At 47.3% G+C, this 21,120-nt stretch overlaps 8 protein-coding genes across 8 annotated transcripts; 3 read left to right on the top strand and 5 right to left on the bottom strand.

Moving 5' to 3' along the window:
* Window positions 1-643: 643 nt before the first annotated feature.
* Window positions 644-904, top strand: BGW36DRAFT_305382 (uncharacterized protein; the record flags this gene model as incomplete). Its single annotated transcript, XM_046212064.1, has 1 exon — window positions 644-904. A coding segment is annotated over one exon (261 nt), but the record flags the coding sequence as incomplete, so codon positions are not given.
* An 809-nt stretch (window positions 905-1,713) lies between these two features.
* On the bottom strand, window positions 1,714-2,208 carry BGW36DRAFT_431784 (Lipocalin-like domain-containing protein; the record flags this gene model as incomplete). The annotated part of the gene is made up of 1 exon (XM_046221029.1): window positions 1,714-2,208. One exon carries the CDS (start codon window positions 2,206-2,208, stop codon window positions 1,714-1,716), a length of 495 nt encoding a protein of 164 aa, XP_046067320.1.
* Window positions 2,209-3,210: 1,002 nt separating this feature from the next.
* On the bottom strand, window positions 3,211-3,495 carry BGW36DRAFT_431783 (uncharacterized protein; the record flags this gene model as incomplete). Its single annotated transcript, XM_046221028.1, has 2 exons — window positions 3,211-3,222; window positions 3,307-3,495. 2 exons carry the CDS (start codon window positions 3,493-3,495, stop codon window positions 3,211-3,213), a joined length of 201 nt encoding a protein of 66 aa, XP_046067319.1.
* Window positions 3,496-5,177: 1,682 nt separating this feature from the next.
* BGW36DRAFT_363565 (thioesterase family protein) lies at window positions 5,178-5,747 on the bottom strand (the record flags this gene model as incomplete). Its single annotated transcript, XM_046214473.1, has 1 exon — window positions 5,178-5,747. The coding sequence occupies one exon, from the start codon at window positions 5,745-5,747 to the stop codon at window positions 5,178-5,180; it is 570 nt and encodes a 189-aa protein (XP_046067318.1).
* Window positions 5,748-6,344: 597 nt separating this feature from the next.
* Window positions 6,345-14,171, top strand: BGW36DRAFT_438769 (uncharacterized protein; the record flags this gene model as incomplete). Its single annotated transcript, XM_046221489.1, has 6 exons — window positions 6,345-6,536; window positions 6,591-6,677; window positions 6,753-6,810; window positions 6,875-12,918; window positions 12,971-13,291; window positions 13,347-14,171. 6 exons carry the CDS (start codon window positions 6,345-6,347, stop codon window positions 14,169-14,171), a joined length of 7,527 nt encoding a protein of 2,508 aa, XP_046067317.1.
* Window positions 14,172-16,305: 2,134 nt separating this feature from the next.
* Window positions 16,306-17,295, bottom strand: BGW36DRAFT_304866 (uncharacterized protein; the record flags this gene model as incomplete). Its single annotated transcript, XM_046212014.1, has 2 exons — window positions 16,306-16,785; window positions 16,846-17,295. The coding sequence occupies 2 exons, from the start codon at window positions 17,293-17,295 to the stop codon at window positions 16,306-16,308; spliced, it is 930 nt and encodes a 309-aa protein (XP_046067316.1).
* A 720-nt stretch (window positions 17,296-18,015) lies between these two features.
* Window positions 18,016-18,791, top strand: BGW36DRAFT_48955 (uncharacterized protein). Its single transcript, XM_046222374.1, has one exon. It carries the CDS (start codon window positions 18,090-18,092, stop codon window positions 18,708-18,710), a length of 621 nt encoding a protein of 206 aa, XP_046067315.1. The 5' UTR covers window positions 18,016-18,089; the 3' UTR covers window positions 18,711-18,791.
* On the bottom strand, window positions 18,657-21,118 carry BGW36DRAFT_48889 (prephenate dehydrogenase). Its single transcript, XM_046222373.1, has 7 exons — window positions 20,698-21,118; window positions 20,328-20,388; window positions 20,160-20,271; window positions 19,940-20,088; window positions 19,273-19,872; window positions 19,090-19,221; window positions 18,657-19,035 (listed from the first exon to the last, which is right to left on the bottom strand). The coding sequence occupies exons 1-7, from the start codon at window positions 20,718-20,720 to the stop codon at window positions 18,874-18,876; spliced, it is 1,239 nt and encodes a 412-aa protein (XP_046067314.1). The 5' UTR covers window positions 20,721-21,118; the 3' UTR covers window positions 18,657-18,873.
* Between the last annotated feature and the right edge of the window lie 2 nt (window positions 21,119-21,120).

Below are 21,120 nucleotides of genomic sequence, written 5' to 3'. Positions count from 1 at the left end.
CTTACTGCACGAGCTATATGCCTAAAATCAAATCACTGCTATTAAAATGTATCACCAGTCTTTTATACGTTCGTTGAGTGGATTGTTGCGTGGTGGGGGACTGCGAATGACTCGTCTCAGGCCGCCAGGGATTGTTTCACTTTAACTGTATCTGTTGATAAAATACCACACTGAGTCAATTCAATGACTGATAGTTGAGAGCAATGTTATCATTTGCCTAACGAATATTTTAAGAGCACATATACCAGATACTTTCCTGTGGTATATTTAGAAATAGCCAGTTCAATCCTTTGCTGATCCAAAAGTTGGCCTTAGGGCAACAAACAATACCAACTTAGCCAGAAACCCTCTTGCTTTACTCCATTCTTTGAGTGGCTTACAGCACTGAACGCAACAACATTCAAAGTTACCGAGGGAGCAATGGCGCCTTGTTTCCCGGATGTGAACAATATCAAACTTCACTCCTTCGCCCAGCACACGACAATGGCGTAGCATATACATTCCAAAGATAACGCCTTGTTGTTTTCTGCCTGGATCAATCCGGATTTTCACCATTTGGACCGTTTGGACCGCTTGATGGTGGTTAAAGCTGCTGGCGGTAGCTTCCGATCTTGGGCGGAATCACTTGTTGATCTCCCTGTGGGCGCTATTCGCTCGAATTACGGGGTTGACATCAACTTGGCCGAGTTACTCAACCAGGCAGGCTGGGCGTGATATACATCTCGAATTAAATTCGAACATTCATTTAGTAAATCATTCGTGTGATCCAACACTGGAGTGGGATATGTCGCCCATGGAGATAAGGGTAAGCCGCAATCGCGACCTGAAGAAGGGCGATATGCTTTCTTTTTTGTATCCCAGTACGGAGTGGGTACTGGTCCAGTCTTTCGATTCCTCATGTTAGAAGATGGGGAATATTTGGTTGGCTATGCATAAGCGCTGTCCCATCACACCAAAATGCAGTGTAACTTAATTAGGTATGGTAAAAGGCCAGTCAGAAGCGACTTCCGACGTACACTTATGCACCTCTTTGAAGTTGCTTATAATGATCACTTTCGCGGGATCTTTTGGCTAAAGAGTCCGCATCAAGATATAATGGACCTTTGTAGTCCGGTCTAATAGTCTTTTGGGCTGGCGAGGCCACAGCAATGAGGAAATCTGTCGTTGTCTGTCAATCAGGGCAAAGGAATCCCAAACGAATCAAGTATTGCTTGGCTTCCTCAGCTCTTCCGCAGAAGATTATTCATCTAATCTACATGGCAAGGGTCTGATCAAAACAGTCCTAGTATATCGACACAGATGCCGGTCAGATTGTAACGATGGTGGCCATCCTGGTAGCCTTGGAGATATTAGGAAGCGCTAATGGGACAACTGGCTTTTCGAATCCAAAGTGTGACCTATCATAATACAAAGCTGCAAATTCCCCTCCTTCCCACCCCAAAAATCCGGCCTTTACAGAATTGAAAGTTGACCGAATTTCTGAATATGTTTTCTGTTGTTTTCTGGACTGCATTGACATTCACGATTACTCGCACATCTCGTTGACCATTGTCTTATTACGTTGGAAGATGGAAGACAGCCTATTGGACTCATATGTGACAATGATCATATCAGTGTACTCACAACCTAGACAGCTGTTTCGAACCTTTTCCACCGCAGCATCGGCACTCTATATTCACCCTACATGTCAAGTTAGAAACCAACTACTTAACCTCAACGAATTACCGACATATCCGAAAAAGATAAAGAATTGACACATGCCTCAATCAAGATCGGCCCCTCCGTCCTCAGTAGTAGAAGATTGCCGTCCAGCTCCATAATTCGTCGCTGAACACTTCCGGTCCAATTCGGAAAAGAGCAAACCTCAACATGATGCTCTAACAAGAGTTCTCCATGGTCTGTTGCACGAATGTTGAATGAACCACTGTAAGCGGTGAACCTCTTCATGCATTCCGCCAATTCATCCCTCGTGCCACCCCTGGGATCGTTGGTGGAAAAGGTCGAGTCTCTCTCACATTCGACAACTTGAACTGACATATAGTTATCCGCGGTGTATAGAAGAATACCTTTAGGGTTGGTACCCCACAGAGGGGTGGAGGAGGGAGAGAGAATCGATCTCATAGTGGTAGAGTTGGAACTTTCAGCAGTGGCCGAGACGAGGGACCATCCCCCGACGAGCTTTTCTTGAACTTCTGACGTAGATGACATGTTATCAATCGTGCTTAGATTATTTGTTATGCAGAGGCGGAGGGATTAAGCATAAATTTATCCATATTCAGAGTGACATTAGAAGGGTAAACCACATAATGAAAGTATCTTCCAAGTGTGCTTTGATCGCTGGTAGATCTCTTTGGATGCCGAATTGACCAGGTGGCGATGTTGTCATACCTGCACGGCAATGAAATAAACAAGAAATTCCCATAAAAGGAACGGAAAACGAAGAAAAGCCAACCCCATCTTCAGATGCACGTTATAAAAACATGCAGTAGTTCATATGGCCATGGCAGGCGGAAGGGGAAGAAAAAGAGGTAGAGGTCCCCAACCAACATGCAAGAGAAAGATGCTCGTGCTTGTGATATATTCAGCAGCACTTTGAACAAAACAAAATGTTTTCTGTTTGATCAACATTCCATTAACTTCAAGCAAGAAGCTAAATCGTTTACTAAAAAATAAACCGGGCTTTCCTTCCTCCACTTACTCCGACTTCGGTTCTTCATCTTCCATATGGTGGCAACGGACTTGTTTAGCGTAGATGGATTGAATACCTCCGCCAATGCGCTGGAGTTATTTGCTGTCCTGGTGTATAGCAGTAGTACATGCTGGGGGGCAATGGCCATTCAGCTTTTGCAAAGCAGTGAAATTTCCTCTCTTGTGCTTTCTTTCTCTGGTCATCTGCGATAAGATATTGACGATCCAACTAAAACTGGCCTGAGAGTGGTAACGACGCGCTCTCTGCAAAATTTCCTTTCGTACATTATATGGCGCTGACGATGCTTTTGATAATCATTTCCCAATATGTGCTAATGACATCAAGGAATTCAGGATAAGAGGGCTGAAATACGTCATAGATACCATTGCTGAGAGCCGCTCCATCCGCCTCAATTATCGAAGCGTGGCACTACTACTAGATGATAACGAAATTAAAGATCATCCTCCTAGGGTACTGCAGGGTGATGCAGGAGAGGTGGGAACTTGAGAGCGTAATCAGGTTTATAGACAGTACTAAATCTTGTAATTAGCACCAATTATCAGTGGCGAAAACGCTTGTATCATGGTGAACACGGTCTAGACATTAGTACCAAATACCTTCTTGGCGTCCACAATATTCACGCCTAGCAAGGGCTGGCATATGGCGATGCCCGCATTATTGACGAGGTAGTCCAGTCGGCCTCCGGTCGCTTTTTCGACTACGGTGACAGTCGCGTTAATGCTAGACGTGTCGGTGACGTCTGTTGGGATCAGGGTCACATTGGACAATGTGCTCAAATTGGACATCTTCGAGATAGACCGTGCGGAGGAGAACCTTCATTCCTCTTGGCGGAACCCCTTGGCCAGCGCGTAACCAATCACCCTGCTACTACAGCCGGCCATCAACATCGAGACTACTGATAAAGACGAGATGCCAGCAGCCACTATGAAAGGAAGAGTGTCGAGGGTGTGTGGAGTCTGGGGTCAATGGTCTAATGAATTGACAATCTTCTTAGTTGGCAGCTCCATCATATCGGAAAAGTAAAACCTGATTGCTAACTTCACATTGAAGAGAATTAAGGCCTGATTACCGGCACCGTTTCCACATTGGGGTGTTAATGCATTCGTGTTACGAAACCAACTTGCATGAGACTAAGCTGAGCTTAAACTGTTTAGGGTAAGTTACCTTTAAAGCAGCTAATACCATGGCTAAGTAATTATAACGGTTACGCACAGCCTGTTTGCTGAAGACATGGACTAATAGGTTACATAAGTATATTCACTCAGATATATAACAGAGTGTAGAAGAATTGTACATTCGAAAAAAATAGTAATTAAGTATATAATCTCTATATATAGAGAGTGTAGAAGGATTGTAAGTAAAGGACTCTTAAGTACATCATACATTTATTTTTATTTATCTAGTTACCTTTAGTATAACTCTTTATAATAAATTATTTTAATCATATTGAGAAAGTCAGTAAAACAATCATACTTGGAAGTTCTATAGCACTTCAAGAAATCTTTTCTACTTTAAACCTACCTACCCTTCGGCAACCTTAGTATTTCGTTACTAGCTACCCTCAAGAAACCTTGTGTGTTTCAACCACCATATATCAGTCTTTGACAGCCTGTGACAACTATAGTGGATTCAGGATCGTGACAATTCGGGTCGGCCCGTACATAGACTTACCCACTTGGACCGAGTCTACAGGCCTAGCGAGGGTTTGCGACTAGCGCTAGCACAAATTGGTGCGTGCCCACCGCCCATCCGTAGAAATACTAAATACTTAAAGTTGAAGTTCAATTTCGTGTATTTTTTTTATATAAATTAATTATAAAGTATTAAATCAATTGTAGATCAGTTTAGAATCAGTTTTGATTTTCTATATATTTTATATAGTAAATCAAAATCTGTTTTAAAATGGTATATAATGTAAATAACGAAAAGTGTAATATTGTATTTCAACAGTCAGATAGGTGAGCACAGACCAATTGTGGGCTTATAGAATTTCGTATGCCTATTTAGGCCTAGTGATAGTTGGCAAACTATTTCAGTAGGTAGTCAGGTCGTCTGGAACCTCGTTTGACAGCACTCATGCAGCTGTGCCCATCAACTGCAGACAATCTTCTAAAACGTAGGCCATTAGCTTCCTATTTGAATGCTGCAGATGTCTGTAGTGAAAGCGTTCCTACTGCACACCCACGGGTACGGTCATCTGGTAAGCCCGTGTTTCTCACTCACCGCCATATACGAACACCACTAATCTTTGATATAAGGCACCTCCGAAGAGAAGGTAAAAAAGGGTAAGAAAGGAGTGGGGAACAATAAATACGTTATAAACAAGCGATTAAATGCCATCAAAACATGCTGATGGCGTTGATAAGCCATACACACATACATGCGCTCTTCCCAGCCACATATCACAGCTCTCCGTCTTTGGATATGGCCTTCAAAAATCATGGAACGCAGAATATTATGCAACTTCTCAGAGAATTGAATAAAATGATCGCGTAGAAGGGGGCTGCATATACTCCCCATGACCCTTAACCAAGACTTCTCCAGCACACCGATCGTTCTCCAGGATCTCTAATTGGCCTTCCACCCAAACCGATCGCCCTTCCAGCTTGCTAGCCTTGGCCTTGAGCACATAGAAGGCTTCTGTCGGGGCCGGCTTTAGATAATCAACGCTCAGGTGAAGTGTTACAGCCACATGGATTGGCAAAGTGGCACTGGCACAACCCGCCAACCCTTCGTCCATAAGCGTCGCCAGCATGCCTCCGTGGACCATGCCCGGATAGCCCGCCACAGATGATCCAATGTACAGAATCAGGTAGAAGCATTCACCCTCAGCTCTATAGAAAGCCAGAGGGGGGACGGGTAGCTTACCGGGCCCAACAAGGCTGCCGAGAGTAAACATCTGCGGACGAAGAGATTCCGGTACATATCGATAGTAGCGAGTTTCGAGTAGCGTGGAGTCTGAACGCAAAGATTGTGTCAACGGATGTGCCTGCAGCTGGTGTTCTACCTCCTCCGTGGGAGTAAGAGTTGTAGTCATGTTTGTGCAATAACGCGGTATGTCGGTCCTTGCAGAGGAAATACAAGTCTCTTCCCTAAATAAAGATGTGGTATCCTTATTAAGGATGGGACAGAGATGGAGGGGATAGACCGAAGTCGGTATAATGGCGTGCCGAATAGGAAAGATGATCTTTTAAGATATCGTCGTCTATAGATTGGGGTAAGGCATTTATACCATTTGTTGGGTGTTTCCTCGCTGATGGCCTATTGGCACCTCTCACGCTTTGGCCACCATCTATGTAATGGTGTGTTACGCCGCAGAATTACAGGATGCTGCGGCGTCATGATCAATGATTTCGGCCAGAGAGTGGAGGGTGGCCGGACACGTAAACCTTCACGGCAATCAATGACGTTGTGGATGCCCAAATACGCTATTCGCAGAGAATCAAGGCACACTGAGCTGTGGAAGTCTCTAAAAAGGTGGGATGACATCACATTATAGGCATATATGCGCCTGCCGTTTGTAGCAAGTTATAAAACGAAAAGTCGGCCTCTTTGAGACCCCATTTCGAAAATTTTGACTTCCAGCACACGCGCAAAGAAGTATCCATTTTAAGTATCCATTTTGAATCACACCATGGCTTCGAACAATTATCCCCAGGAGCCCGTAGCCATCATTGGAATGGCATGTCGTCTACCTGGCGGAGTTACAGATGTTGATAAACTGTGGGATTTGTTGGAAAAAGGCCGCACCACCTGGTCCCAAGTGCCAGACAGCCGGTTTCGAGAAAGTTCTTTCTTTCATCCTGATAGCAAGAGGAATGGCACGGTCAGTCTAGAGAGCAGTATAATTGGAGAATTATTCTGACAGCCCCGATACTAGTTTCATACTCAGGGAGGCCATTTCCTCACAAATGACATCTCTTGTTTTGATGCCTCATTTTTCAATATTTCGCCCGCAGAGGCAAAGGTAATTGGTTATTTACATAGATTCCACTACTCATATGATGACCCAGCCAAGGCAATGGAAGGCTAATTTAAGCAGGCAATGGATCCACAGTTGCGACTTCTCTTAGAAGTGACGTATGAAGCTTTGGAGAGCAGTGAGTGTTCACCTTTCTGAATTGAAAGAAGTCTTCTGACACTAAGCCATGATTTTCTCGACAGGCGGTATACCTTTAGATCAATTACGGGGAACTGATACTGCAGCCTATGTGGCGCTTTACAACCAAGACTACGAAAAGATCCTCCTTCGTGATCCTGAGGATCTCCCCTTCTACTACCAAACTGGCAACGGCGAGGCCATGTATGCAAATCGACTATCGTATTTTTTCGACCTACATGGGGCCTCCCTAACCCTAGACACTGGCTGTAGTGGGGGAATGGTGGCGCTGCATCAAGCTTGTGAGAGTATTCGGCATGGCGAATGCACCCAGGCCATTGCTGCGGCGTCTAATTTGATTCTTGACCCAGCAGCCATGATAGGCCCCAGTTGTCTCCAGTTCTATGCCTCTGATGGCCGCTCCAAGTCATTTGACCAGTGCGCAGACGGCTATGGACGCGGGGAAGGAGCATGCACGCTGATACTGAAACGCCTGACTGCAGCCATTGAGGATGGCGATCCCATACGCGCAGTCATTCGTAGCTCGGTAATCAACCAAGACGGGCGCACGGCTGGTATCACAGTGCCCAGTGGGGAAGCCCAAGAAAGATTGATTCGGTCCGGCTATGAGGCGGCTGGCTTGGATCCGGCTAAGACCAGCTATGTTGAGACGCATGGCTCGGGCACTGCAGTAGGAGACCTGACCGAGAGCCGGTCCATTGGTACGGTGTTAGGGCAAGCTAGACGAGCTCAAGGGCTAGGCCCGGTGCTTATGGGCTCTGTCAAGGCCAATATCGGCCATCTCGAGAACGTTAGTGGACTCGCAGGTGTGATCAAAGCCGCACTCGTGATTGCCAAGGGGCAAATCCCCCCCAGTATCAAATTTCAAGTTCCAAATCCGGAGATTCAGTGGGATGCATGGAATCTGGATCTACCGACCAATTTACGAGCTCTGAGCCAATTCGGCGTGGGCTCATCGCAGGTCTCCCTGAACAGCTTTGGATTCGGCGGGACTAACGTGCATATAATTCTGGATCAACTCCGCGATGGTGAAGGCACGAACAGCTTTATACCAGTTGATCTTGCGATGCCGACTCAACAACAAATCAAAGCAAATACGGATCCATCTCAGGTCTTTGTTCTTTCCGCTCGATCGGCCGAGCCAGCTCGTCACATGGCCAAGCAATTACAGGAATATCTGGAGAAAGTCTCTGTTTCCGATGAAGAGTCCCCCAGTTTTCTTCAGTCTCTAGCTTATACACTGTATTGTCGGCGATCATCATTCCCTTGGCGAGCAGCAGTGGTCGCCGACTCAGTTTCTGAGCTACATCAGAAGCTCAACTCTGTGACTTTCTGTCACACAGGTAAAAGGCCTAGTATTGCATTTGTCTTTACGGGTCAAGGGGCACAGTGGGCCAGAATGGGCAGAGAACTGTGGGAAACCAGCATTCCCTTTCGAAACTCTATTTCAGCGGCTGAACAGTGCCTAACTGACCTGGGTGTGGATTGGCGCTTGACTGAGGAGCTGCTTAAGTCACCCGAGGAAACCAACCTGAACAAAGCCAATATTGCACAACCAGCATGCACAGCCATTCAGCTGGCACTAGTCGACCTTCTGGCGTCGTGGAATATTCATCCCAGTGCTGTGACCGGTCACTCCAGCGGCGAAATCGCTGCAGCCTATGCGTGCAAAGCCATTTCGTTCCACAATGCCATGCTCATCGCTTATGCTCGAGGTTGTGTGGCAGGAAAACTCGCCAAAGATGAAAGCCTCAAAGGCGCCATGATTGCTGTGGGCTTAAGCCCACAGGAAGTGGAGAGATATCGCTCTAAATCGTCTGAGTCTACCGGGTTGGCCACGATAGCCTGCGTGAACAGTCCGGAGGCGGTGACGTTATCTGGGGACAAGGCTGCTGTAGATGATCTTCAAGAGCGACTTCAGAGCGATGGCATCTTTTTCCGGAGACTCCCGGTCGACGTGGCATATCATTCACACCATATTCTGCGCGTGGCTAACGACTATCGCGATGCTCTGGTGATGATGGATGCCCCTCGCGCAAATCACGACATTCCATTTCATTCGAGTGTAACCGGAAAGATTATCGACGGCACGGAACTGGATGCGCAGTATTGGGTGAAAAACCTGGTTTCGCCAGTTCTGTTCTCGGCTGCAGTGGAAAGTCTTATGAACTCAGCCACTAATTTGCTGATTGAGATTGGCCCGCACGCAGCCTTGAAGGGTCCCATTAAACAAATTCTCAAAGCACACAATGTAGAAGTGCCTTACGCTCCATCATTAAATCGCAATGAGTCAGCCAGTCGCTGTATACTACAGCTCGCCTCTAGCATATTTGAGCATGGTGCTGAAATCAATATGAGCGAGGTGAACATCTGGTCACGTCCGGCAGACGCCCTGCGTTGTCTCTTCGATCTTCCCCCGTATCCTTGGGATCACTCCAATTCCTTCTGGCACGAGAGCCGCTTAAGCCAAAATTACAGGAACCGTACGGATCATCCACATGAACTTTTGGGAGTCCTCAGCCCAGAGTCGAGCTCGTTGGAACCTCGCTGGCGGAATCATGTCAGTGTATCGTCGTTTCCATGGCTGACAGGGCATCGGATTGGCGGGGATGCAGTTTTTCCCGCTGCTGCTTACATGGCAATGGCCATTGAAGCAGCATATATAGCAGCAACTCACCTCTCCACCAAGATCGACCCGGTTTGCTGCATTAATTTACATCAAGTGTCGCTGAGTCGATCGCTGATAATCCCAAGCTCGGGGTCTGCAGTGGAAATCATGCTCACTCTACGACTAGCTACTGGAACGGCCGGGCGAGATCTTGCTCGCCGGCAGGAGTTTGTCATTTACTCCTGCTCCGATCATAAAGATGTGGTAGAAAACTGTCGCGGATTTGTGACAGTCAATTTTGGTGATATCGGGCCGCTCGCATCGATCGGGCTAGATCGCCAGTTCGAGGAACAAAGACTGTCACCACTCAACCCTGACCAATGGTACCATAGCCTGAGTCAAATAGGAGTCGAGTACTCGGATTCCTTTCGAGCCCTGAGCCGACTGTCTGCCGGACGAGGCTTTTGTAGTGCCAATATTGCCTGCTCGGTCCCGGAAAGCGAGTATAAAGCCAGTCTTCCTCCAGCTAGCTTCGATGCTTGTTTGCAGACGATGCTGGCTGCCATCGGATCGGGGGACGTGATTCGCGGTCCTATCCTTCCCACATTTATCAATGAGGCGTCAATTTGGGTGAATGGCCGCGATGTGCCTCCAAGTATCTTGCACGTTTCTTCTCGAGCGCAGAAACAGTATGGACAGGCCTTCAGCGCGGATATCGAGACAACTCGCGGTGGTTTGGGAAGCTCTAGTCTCTTATTGTCACTACGAGGTGTGGAAGCAAAATCGCTGGAGGTATTCTCGAACCAAAATGAGGAATCTGAACAGGCAAAGACGTGTCAAAAGCAAGTGATGGCAATTGACCCAGATTTTCTGTCTGGTGCAGGGGTGGAGGACCTTTGCAACTCATCCCTGCAGCCTGTCTCTGTCGCGGCTAGTCTGACTCGGCTCCGCGATGTGTGCCAGTATTACGCAAATGCTGCTGTGAAAGAGGTCACAGATGAAGACGTGCAAGGAATGAGCACCTACCAGAGACTTTATTTTGACTGGCTACGGGTTCAAGCAACTCTTTGTTCAGTCGAGTTGACAAATGATGTTCTGGACCAGGTAAAACCCTCTAACGCTGAAGGAAAAATGGTCTGCAAGATCGGAGCGAGCCTTTCCTCTATTCTTAAAGGGGGCCAGGATCCGCTGTCCTTGATGTTGGAAGACAATCTTCTCTTTCGTCTGTACGAGGATGATAAGAGCATGCAGCGATGTGCTGTGCAAGCAGCCGAATATGCGCGGATGATGGGCTTGAAGTCTCCAGATCTCCGTATCCTCGAAATTGGTGGCGGTACAGGAGGCGCCACACTACCTATTCTACAAGCATTGACCCAATACGGCACAAGGCTTTTCAGCCATTATGCCTTCACGGATATCTCGGCGGGATTCTTTGCCAATGCAGAGCAAAAGCTTGGCGACTGGAAGGACCTGATGAGCTTTCAGAAGCTGAACATCGAAGAGGACCCAACAAAGCAAGGGTTTGAGCCAGGAAACTACGATCTGATCATTGCGGCCAATGTTTTACATGCCACCACCTACATTGAAGAAACAGTTAAACATGTCCGCCGTCTGCTCAAGCCAGGAGGAAAGTTGCTACTATTAGAAAGTACCAGAACAACCGTTCATCGTTCATTTGTCTTTGGCACACTGCCTGGGTGGTGGGTGGGGGCTTCAGAGCGTGGCAAGGATACTCCATTGCTGACAGAGGAGGAGTGGTCCAAGACACTACAACGCACGGGCTTCACTGGCTTGGACGCAATTATGCATTCCTATCAGGCTACGGAAGAGCAGACAGATAGCTTGATTGTTACCACTGCGTTGGAGGGGTCTGCTTCAATTGCAGAGGCGGCGATTGCTGTGGCGTTAACAGGTGAACAATTGTCACGTTCGCATGAAAGCATAGGGTATAGTGTCATGCATCACATGCGTTCATTGGCGTCCCAAGAGGAAGTGGCCATTCTATCATTGGGTGATTCCAGGCTGCAGGACCGGACATGTATTCTGTTTACAGATCCCGACAGGTCCTTGCTCTGTGAACTGAACCAAGCAGGCTTGGATGCTCTCAAACATACGGTGAAGATCGCTAGGAAAGTCATATGGGTGACACTGGGAGGCACACACGAGTGCCAGAATCCTCAATCTAGTGTATCTGTGGGCTTTGCTCGAGTGTTACGTCGTGAGAATCCCCATGTGCCTATCATAACCCTCGACCTCGACCCGAACAACAATCCACAGCCTCTGACCCTAGCGAAATATCTCTGGGGGTTCCTTCACCAGCTTTTGTCTCGCCCGAGGATAGAAGACTTAGAATGGAGTGAACGCCGAGGCCAGTGGTTTGTACCACGTCTGGTAGAAGACAAAGCTACCACGGAATTTGTTAGCTCTCACTCGAGGGCAGGTCAAACTGCTGTGCCGCAAATGGAATTCTTTCACCAAGAAGATAGACCCCTGTCTCTGGCTACTAGAGACACAGGCAGTCTGCAAGGGCTATACTTTAGCGACAGTCTTGTCCATAATGCGCCTATGGGTGAAGATGAATTGGAGATTGAGGTCAAGGCATCTGGGGTCAACTTTCGAGACATCATGGTGTCACTAAACCAAATGCCTGATGAAAATGTTGCCGAGTGCGCTGGTGTGGTCACAAAAGTAGGCCAGAAACTCCGAAAGACTTTTTCCGAGGGAGACAGGGTGTATACATGGCATGTGCCTCGATATTCAAGCCACGTTCGATGCAGCGGGCTGTGGACGAAACACATTCCCCTTGGTGTTTCATTCGAGGAAGCCGCAGCGATACCCATTGCCTACTGTACTGCATATCACTGCTTGGTAAATGAGGCCCGGTTGCGTACCGGAGACACCATTCTGATCCACTCCGGTGCTGGAGGAGTTGGCCAAGCAGCTATCTTACTAGCCTTACATCTAGGTGCAACAGTGTTCACAACAGTCGGCTCAGCAGAGAAAAAACAACTCTTGATCACGCAGTATGGACTACTGGAATCTCATATATTTTCCAGTCGGTCCAAGGACTTCGCCGGCCAGATAAAGTCAGCGACCAATGGTCGCGGAGTCGATGTGGTCCTCAACGCCTTGGCTGGGTCGCTTTTGCAGCATTCGCTCGAGGTATTGGCACCATTGGGTCGTTTTGTGGAAATTGGCAAGAATGATATCCTTGCTCACGCCCGACTAGACTTGAGCCCCTTTGGAAAGTCTATATCATTTTCTACGGTCGACCTCGTCCAGCTGGCCTGTCAGAAACCTCGCCGCATGGCCGAAGTATTTTCCGATGTTCATCAACTGCTCACTGAACACGTTGTGAAGCCACCGTTTCCACTGAATATTCGCTCAATTACAAATTTGGAAGAGGTTTTGCGATTGATGCAAAAGGGACAGAGTATGGGCAAAGTGGTGATATCTCACGGCCCGAATGATATGGTCAAGGTTTGCTTCATTCACATTCAATCTTAGTGACAATTTTCTGAGCTACATTTAGGTCATGCCGCGCAGTCCCCCTGTAGCGCAGCTACGTCCAGATGCCAGTTATCTCATTGTGGGCGGGCAGGGGGGTCTTGGACGTGCACTTTGTGCCTGGATGGCCCGATGTGGTGCTAAAGTCCTTGTCGCCATCTCACCCTCTGGCGCTGACAAGCCTTTGACTAAGGGATTAGTTGAGGAGTTGGCACAAATGGGAGTCCAGCTTCACGCGATGGCCTGTGATGTTGGGAATCGCCTTCAACTACAATCCACCCTTGCGTACTGCAAAGAGACCCTTCCTCCCATTCGCGGCATCATCCATTCCGGACTCACACTTCGAGTGAGTCATTGCCTCTAGTAACCTTTTAAAGCAAGTATATTAACATGTTCTACAGAATGGAAGCTTCGAAAATATGTCCCTCGACGATCTCCGACAGGTACTGCATCCCAAACTAGCTGGCAGCTATAATCTTCATGATAGCTTTGAAGGCCAGCAACTCGACTTCTTTGTAATTCTGTCCTCCTATGTTGGACTCTTAGGTAGTCCGGGCCAGGCAAATTATGCGGCCGCATCGACCTTCCAGGACGCTTTTGCTCGTTGGCGGACAGGCCTTGGCCAACCCACATATTCCCTAGATTTGGGAACAGTCCAAGGAGCCGGCTCTCTTCATGAGAAGCCTGAGGCATTAGCCCACTTTGAACGGCTCGGGTTGGGCGGAATTCCACTCCAAGCCTTGTATGCTTTAGTCGGCTACACAATGTCGAAGCCCATCCAGAGCTGGGCTGACAGCCAAATCGCCATCGGATGGGCGCCGCCATCCACCTGGACGAAGGCCGATTATGCCGCCTTGGACCCTCGTCTCTCCCACCTCCGCTCTTCCCCGATTCCATCTCGCAACGACGACAGCTCTCGTGGGCTCCCTGCTGCCGGTATGCCGCAAGCTTCCGAACCCCTCTCACTGGCTCTTCCCCGGTGTCTGTCTCTAGAAGAACGGGTTTCTACCATCATAGCAGCTCTCTCACAGCAAATTGTCAGCATCTTGGGGGTGGCGGCGGAAGATGTGGATGAAGGCAAGTCAATTGCAGATCACGGTGGAGATTCGCTAGTGGCCATCGAGTTCCGCAACTGGTTCCGTAAAGAGGTCGGCTGCAGCTTCAGCACTGAAGAAGTCTCCAATTTGCTCTCAGTACATCAGTTAGCCTGTCAGGCTGCTAACTAAAAGTTGTTTACAGTGAGCGACTTTTGATCATGCTGGTAACGCATTACCAGCATTTTACCATTGCTCACATATTTCATGGATTTGTTTATTTTAATGTTGTACTGTAAACGATCGGTTTAACTTGAACAGCCCCGATTAATGCGTAATGGTTTAGAAGAGGCTAAAATTTTCATGATATTTGAAATCATACTGAAAGTCTGGACATTAATCTATCCCATGGGGTTTGGTAGTCACGCAGCCTTCTCTGTAAGATCTCCAGGAGCAATTTGCAACAACAACATTGCAGAAATTTTGCGTCCAAGTGGCGAGTCGAATACTTGACCTCCTGCCTGAGGAAGCAGATCAGTTGTGGCTATATGAGAGTCACTCCGTGGTGGTGTATGGTCCACAACATCATGCAGTCGACCGCCGTCCTACTTTCATGGAGTACTTATCTACTTACATGTATGATCATCAGTTAAGAGAGTATCGGCGCTAAATCTTAATTTACGATATCAGAACCTTTCAATGTCATAAATCTCCTCCATAAAATGATCTAATGTTATTCTAATATTATATAAGTCTTAATCATTATTTTATATAGCTCTCTTGCACACCAGAGTCACTACCGCGTGTGCTCGGCGTGTTTGAGTCTGTCTGGTTTACCACAGAAGTATGGGTGTTTTACAATCCCCCTCTCTACCCACAACACCATCATCATCTTGGAGACGATCCCGATACCAAAAGCGCAGATAGGCTATTGAATTATTAGCCTTTGCGCTTTCCAGACAGCGAATGGCTTAAGGTAAACAGTGCTCTTGAATACAATAGTAGAAACTCTTAGATACCAGTTGCTACGGCGTGATACCTAATATGTCTGTCACGCTGTCGGTTATAAACATGGTGGTCAAAGTCTGAGTAAAAACGATGGAGAAACAGAGCCGCACGGAGCTTATTATTAGCATTTTCGGGGCGTTGGGAGAATCTAGATGAAAGATATGAAAGCTAGTGGTAAGGAGGATTTTGGGGTGAGGATGTAAACATCCTACGATTAATTGGTGCGTCAACAGTGCGTTCTAGCCAGTCCATTAGGATCCCACCCAAGAAGAAGATAACTAGGCGAGAGAGGAGGGGTAAAGATCAATCTTGTCGTCACTCACTCTGGCTAGAAGACCCTTGTCGATAGATACCCGTGCAGGCTACCAGAATATTGTATACAACCGAAAAGATGCATTCTCAGCAAACCCAGAACCCCAGCTTATGCTTGATCCTCCAATATTTGAGAATAGCCGCCTTTTCGAGCTGCATACCGTGACCGAGTATATTTTGCCGCAAAAGGGATTTCTTCGGGATGGAAGAATTCCCAGCACAGTTTTAGGTGACCTCCTAGGCTAGTGGTCTAGGATATACTCAATTAAGCAGCAAACCGCCTGCACTTATTTGCAGATATGAGGAATCATATCAAGATGTTGTGAATCCGGGATCGACGTCATTGCCCGTGTGCTTACATGTGACATGTCTGCTGATATTGCGCTGCCGTGACCAGCTCTCCGCTTTCCCTCGTCTGGTTGGTGGCATCCTGACCCTTGTTTCTTCTTTCTTTTTACGCTTCAGTTTCTTCTTGTATTGCCAGACTATTGTGGTTGGGCTTGTCGAAAAATGATTAGTGAGAGGCGCCTCTCGCCAGATGTGCGTACTCAAATCACGCCTCTAGAAAGCCTAGCATAAAGCAAAATCTGGATGAAATGAGGCAAATTTGGGATAACAATGCATGAATTTGGATAAACTAGATAAACTGACTGAGTTGACACACGATTGAGTTGAGTAAGGATTGAGGGGTAAAAAATTTTGGCACATAAAATAAGGCGTTTGCACCCACATGAGGCCGAGAGGGCCTTGGGCATCACACTATGCCGACAAAAGATATATAGGATACTGTTACTTTATTATTATTATTTCAAGTATACCGACCGTACCCGCCTCGTCATGTATAGATTGAACTATAAAAATTACAAGGTTGCTATTGTCAAAAGTAGCAAAATGCTAGTAAACATTAAAATTGGTAACGGAGGCACTCCCCAAAGCCTCATGACCTGTGCAAAGAAAATACTGGGGTTATTTCAATGAAGTTGTAAGAATGTCTCGATTGCGATACCTATTCGGTCAATCCTATGCTGATACCAGCAGAGGAGTCGTCTTCAGACTCATCCGTATCTTCGAATTCGTCAATATTCAGCATCTCAAACCTGTTGGATGGAGGGACAGGAGGCTTTATAGCAGCAACAGGAGATTTGAGGGTGGTCTTGATAGTTTTCTGGACTTTTAGATAAGGACGAGCACATTCGTCTGGGCTGAACTCAACCCTCATTCCCTTGTAGGTTGTGCGCGACATCATGCAAGAACGGGCATACATCGCGTTGTGGACCGAGTTGGTGCTAATGTAAGCATTCCCTTTGTTGAATTTGATATCGACAACAACGAGGTTGTGAATATGGTTGAGATGATCTCGTATAAGCGATGACGTGATATTTGGGTTAACGCCCTTGATAATCAAGTTTCGTGATGCGCCATGCTCGATATTTTGCTTGACATATGGGCGAATGTAGAATTGGCGGTCTCCCCAGGAAGCCTCGACCTATATACCAAGCTTAGATTGATTGTTAAAGATTAAAGAACCTAAATCGTAAGGGCTTACCTTCTTTCCACTGACGTAAAGCCCATCGTTTTTCACATTATTCATGAATTCCCTCGCAGAAGCGGGTTCAGTGAAAGAGACGCGAGCAGAGCGGTCGAAGAGCCTCAAATACATTTCGAGTACGGCACCTCCCCGAATTGCGTTCAATAGGTCAAGATGAGTGGCTCGCTCAGGCAGGCCCTTGATTTCGATAGTTCGCTGTTCAGTCTGGAGGTTCTCCGTTCCGTTTCCTCTCCGCCCCGAATCATGCAACTCTTCCTTTTCGTCATAACAGAAACCATTGCCATCGTCAATACTCTCTTCCTCGGAGGATATGTGGCTTTTACTTCTGGTTATGGTAGGAGATTGCAGCCCGAAAACGTGCGCATCATCGTTTGAAGGATGAAGAGTGGTCTTTAAGTTGTGTACATTGGGGCCAGGGCTCTGTACCGGTAAAAGAGGTTCATCCATGAGAACCTATCTAAAACTTAGCATCGACGTTGTAAATCGTCATATAGAGCCCCCCCCCCCCCCCCGCTAATGATGGTGTTTTTGGTCTCTTCAGCTCTGGGGCTCTCCCGACGTAACCATCTCACGAGACACGTCGGACTAGATCAAGGCTCTTACATTTAGATCTTCCAGGGGTACACCGCCCCTCAAAAGGGAGTACTTCAGGTTTTCTCTTAAATGTCAACACGGATCAATGTCTGCATAGAATTGACGTACCAAATTGCTGGGCGGTCCGAAGCTATAATCATTAGGGTTAGCCCAAAGGTCTTATCTGGTGGGGAACGAAGGTTATCAGCTTACCAGATCTTCATGCTGTGCTTTGAAGATCGTGACTGTCTCCAAGCTAGGTTGAGATGAGACCTCATAACTGTTGAAAGAGCCGCGCGGCATCTGCATGAGTGTTAAGATGAATGCGAGATCAAAATCGTCCAGCTTCCACGTAGAAGATTCGCGTTGGTTGAGAATATCTAAGTTGAAGTCACTCACCAGTTTTACACTGGTACAGATTCGAACGTCAGCTTTCATGAAAATGATAGAAAATAGAAGCATATAAAATGGAATTGATTAGATAAGGCAGAATAAACTAAAAGGATTTCTTGGTTGTACTGCGATATGCACGAGTGACTCTTAGAAGTTTGGGTATCAACATTCGAGCTGACAGCGGGAAGAATATATCTCGAGCCAGCAACAAGACGTACTTTTGTTCGGCAGCCTTGTAGAAGGCGCCCGGCTCAAAGAGCGGCAAAGAAGATGACATGGCGAAGGAAGATTGGCCTCAGGCACGGCAGAAGGCGAGGCGCAGATGGCAGAAGAGAAACACAGAAGATGAGGCCATCACAGGAGCAGGTCGCGTGTGTGGCAGCGGCGGTGGCAGTGGCCTCGCCGCGCCTGCTCGGTCTGGCCTGGGGAAGGAGGGGAATCCGAGTAAAGCAGGCAATAATATCGATCAATGCGAATGCAGCCCAGACCCACACAAGCTCGCCCTTATCGCGCCGTCGAAACAGCTTATTTCGTCCTTATCTGGCCATCGTCTACGGCAAGCACCAGTTCTTGTAGGTGCATGTAGGTGGAAAATGCACCTGTCTGGCTTCTGGCCCGGTGCCATCGCTCAGATCAAGCAGAAACTCACTATCGCGGGAAAGCGTGCGATCCTTGGCCGACAACCAGCATATCATGGCTGCTTGCCTGGCTTATCATTGGCTGTGACTAGTCCTATCCTATCCTATCCTACACCTAGCACCATTCATCTGCATCCATCAGTGCTCCGTCGGACTGCAGCTACGTTTTTCGGGTGCTGGCATAATTTTTCTCTTCGAGTGCAGAGTCTATTATCTATTCGCCATTCATTGATGCCGTGGAACGCTTTACCAGCCTAGAATGACTAAAGGATGGATTCTTCTGTTTTAGTCTGGTGTCGTAACAAATTGCGATCGCCTCAGCCTGAATAGCCTGGTGATCTTTCGTTCTCTTGATAATTAATGATCTCACGATAGCTTGATCCTATCACAGCTTAGAGCTAGCTTTCTGGAGGTTCCACATTCATCCACTCGGCTCGTTACTCGTCTTTTCCAATATCGTTTTCATCATTTCATTACCAAGTTTGACGGCATCCGGGAACCGTGGCGAGAAATAATTCTGGATGCGCTCAAACCGGTCGCGGTAGGATTCAAAATCGCCGAAAGACACACAATCCGACCAAGCCTTGTAACACATCATTAGCCTCATGTCTTTTATCTCTGAAAAGAAGTCTCTTACTCTTGCCGCAAACGTGAACTCGAGGTCATCTGAGCGGAATGTGTGGTCATCGATGGCTATATCCAGTACTTCGTCGAGAAGTTCGGGGTTGCGAAAGAGGTATTCTGTCACACCTAACCAAAGACGGAAGAGCTGTGTACAATTCAGTACGCGAGGCACCTACTCGCCACAATATAGACTCACTGGGGTTGAGCAGATCATGTGATCGTATGGCACAATGCCGAGTTTAGACCAACAGTCTACTATGGCCAACAGACTGAGATGGTTGTTTGGGGGGGCTTCTTCTCGAGAGCCCTGCGACAATGAGAAACGGTCAAGCACTTCATCTCTCAGAAGAAGGTCTTGTTGTTTAGTATCTGACTTGAAGACAGCCTGGCCGGCTGTCTTGACTCTGTTCTTCAACTCCTCTCGTCGACCTTCCAGCATCAACTTATACAACTCCGTGACCGACTCCGCATACTGCCGAATCTGCTTTTTGGCGGCAGGATTGAGAATGGCAAGCCCAGCGTAAACATGCCACTTGTTCGCATAGATACGTAGGGTGATATTAATCTTAACGTTCTCGATACCACCCAGCCATCGCGCAATTTCCCATGGAAATTGGTTGTTAGAGTACCACGCAGTGCCCATACTCAAGAAAGCGGCGTGTGTCACCGCCTGGGTATCCGCCGTGATACGATCATGCACTTCGCCACTGATGTGAACATACTTGGACTCGAAAGAGGAAAACACATCCTCAACGAAGCGCATGCTCGCGTCAGAGGCTCGGTGCTGAATCAGGACCTGGTGCCAACAGTTACTAAGACCGCCTGGACAATAATGCCACCGCTGATTACAATGCACGGCATACCAATGGTTGACCCTTTGGGTTCACTTTCGGCCCGTGTAACGAATGGCACGAAATAATCTCTACATCCGGAGGCAGATGCTTATCAAAAGCCTCAAGTTCCGGGGACTTGCAGGAGGTCTGACCGCCGACGATTGCGCCGACTTTGGTAGCTTTACATCGGTCAGATGTCAGATACTTGTGGATTTTTTTTCCTTCTGAGTTGATAGACCTGGACACATACAAGGGCCATATTCAGCAACTATTCGATCGATATATGCCGCCTCTACGCTGTAAATAATGTAGTCGCTGACTCGCGAGACCAAATGTCCATTCGGTAATATAGTAATACCTTGCTACGCCTGATAAGTTTTACCGTTGATGCAACTGCAACGGCCAGTGAGACACATACGTCTAATGCAAATTCCTCTTTGAGTGAGTTGTAGTTATCCGGCTTGTCACAAGCATTTATCCTTGGGAGAAGAAAAGTGAGATGTCAGCACAGCTCTCGGATTACGGAATTATGGACCTGCAAATAGAGCAGTTAGCATATGCCACAGAAGGGTGTTCAATGTTTAATATGGTATCAAGTTGTGGTAAGTGTCAGACATAGAAAAGTTAAGGTAGCGTGGTTTTTACATCATTGACGGCTAGACGGTTGTATGCGTTCGCCAGAATGGCAAGGCAATAACGTGTCCGACCATGCTCGAGCCAAATGCACTCTAGTCATCATGCAATCAGGGTAATGGGGAGGGATAAAAAGAAGAAAAGAATCAGCTTACCTGAATTGGCAGATACAGCACATGGCCACACAGAAGCGAAAACCACAAAAGCTACGGATAATTACCTCCAACCAGCTTGACTAAGCCTCTGAGCATACATCTTGCCCATGTCGCCCATCCCAATAATGCCAATGGAGGCATTTTCCTTGGAGAGGACCATATCGGCGACTTGTAACACGGAACGGATGAGTCAAACAGTTGAAAGCGAGCGGCGTGCTTGCGCGCTATCTCGATCAGATTACGCAAATATAAACCTCATGACAAGAAGCTATACTGCCTGCTATTGCAGATAGAGATTCTTGAGCTCTAGTGTGAGAATCAAGAGCAAGAGCAAGAGCAAGAGCAACCTGAGAAGAAGAAGCGACAAAAAATCACTACGTGAAATATAGGACTGCGCTAGCTCGTCCGGGCCGACAGATTCTC

Source organism: Talaromyces proteolyticus, assembly GCF_021365285.1.
Source record: "Talaromyces proteolyticus strain PMI_201 chromosome Unknown BGW36scaffold_12, whole genome shotgun sequence".
In the NCBI taxonomy this organism is placed as follows: Eukaryota; Fungi; Ascomycota; class Eurotiomycetes; order Eurotiales; family Trichocomaceae; genus Talaromyces; species Talaromyces proteolyticus.
This window is presented reverse-complemented; position numbering and strand designations above follow the sequence as displayed.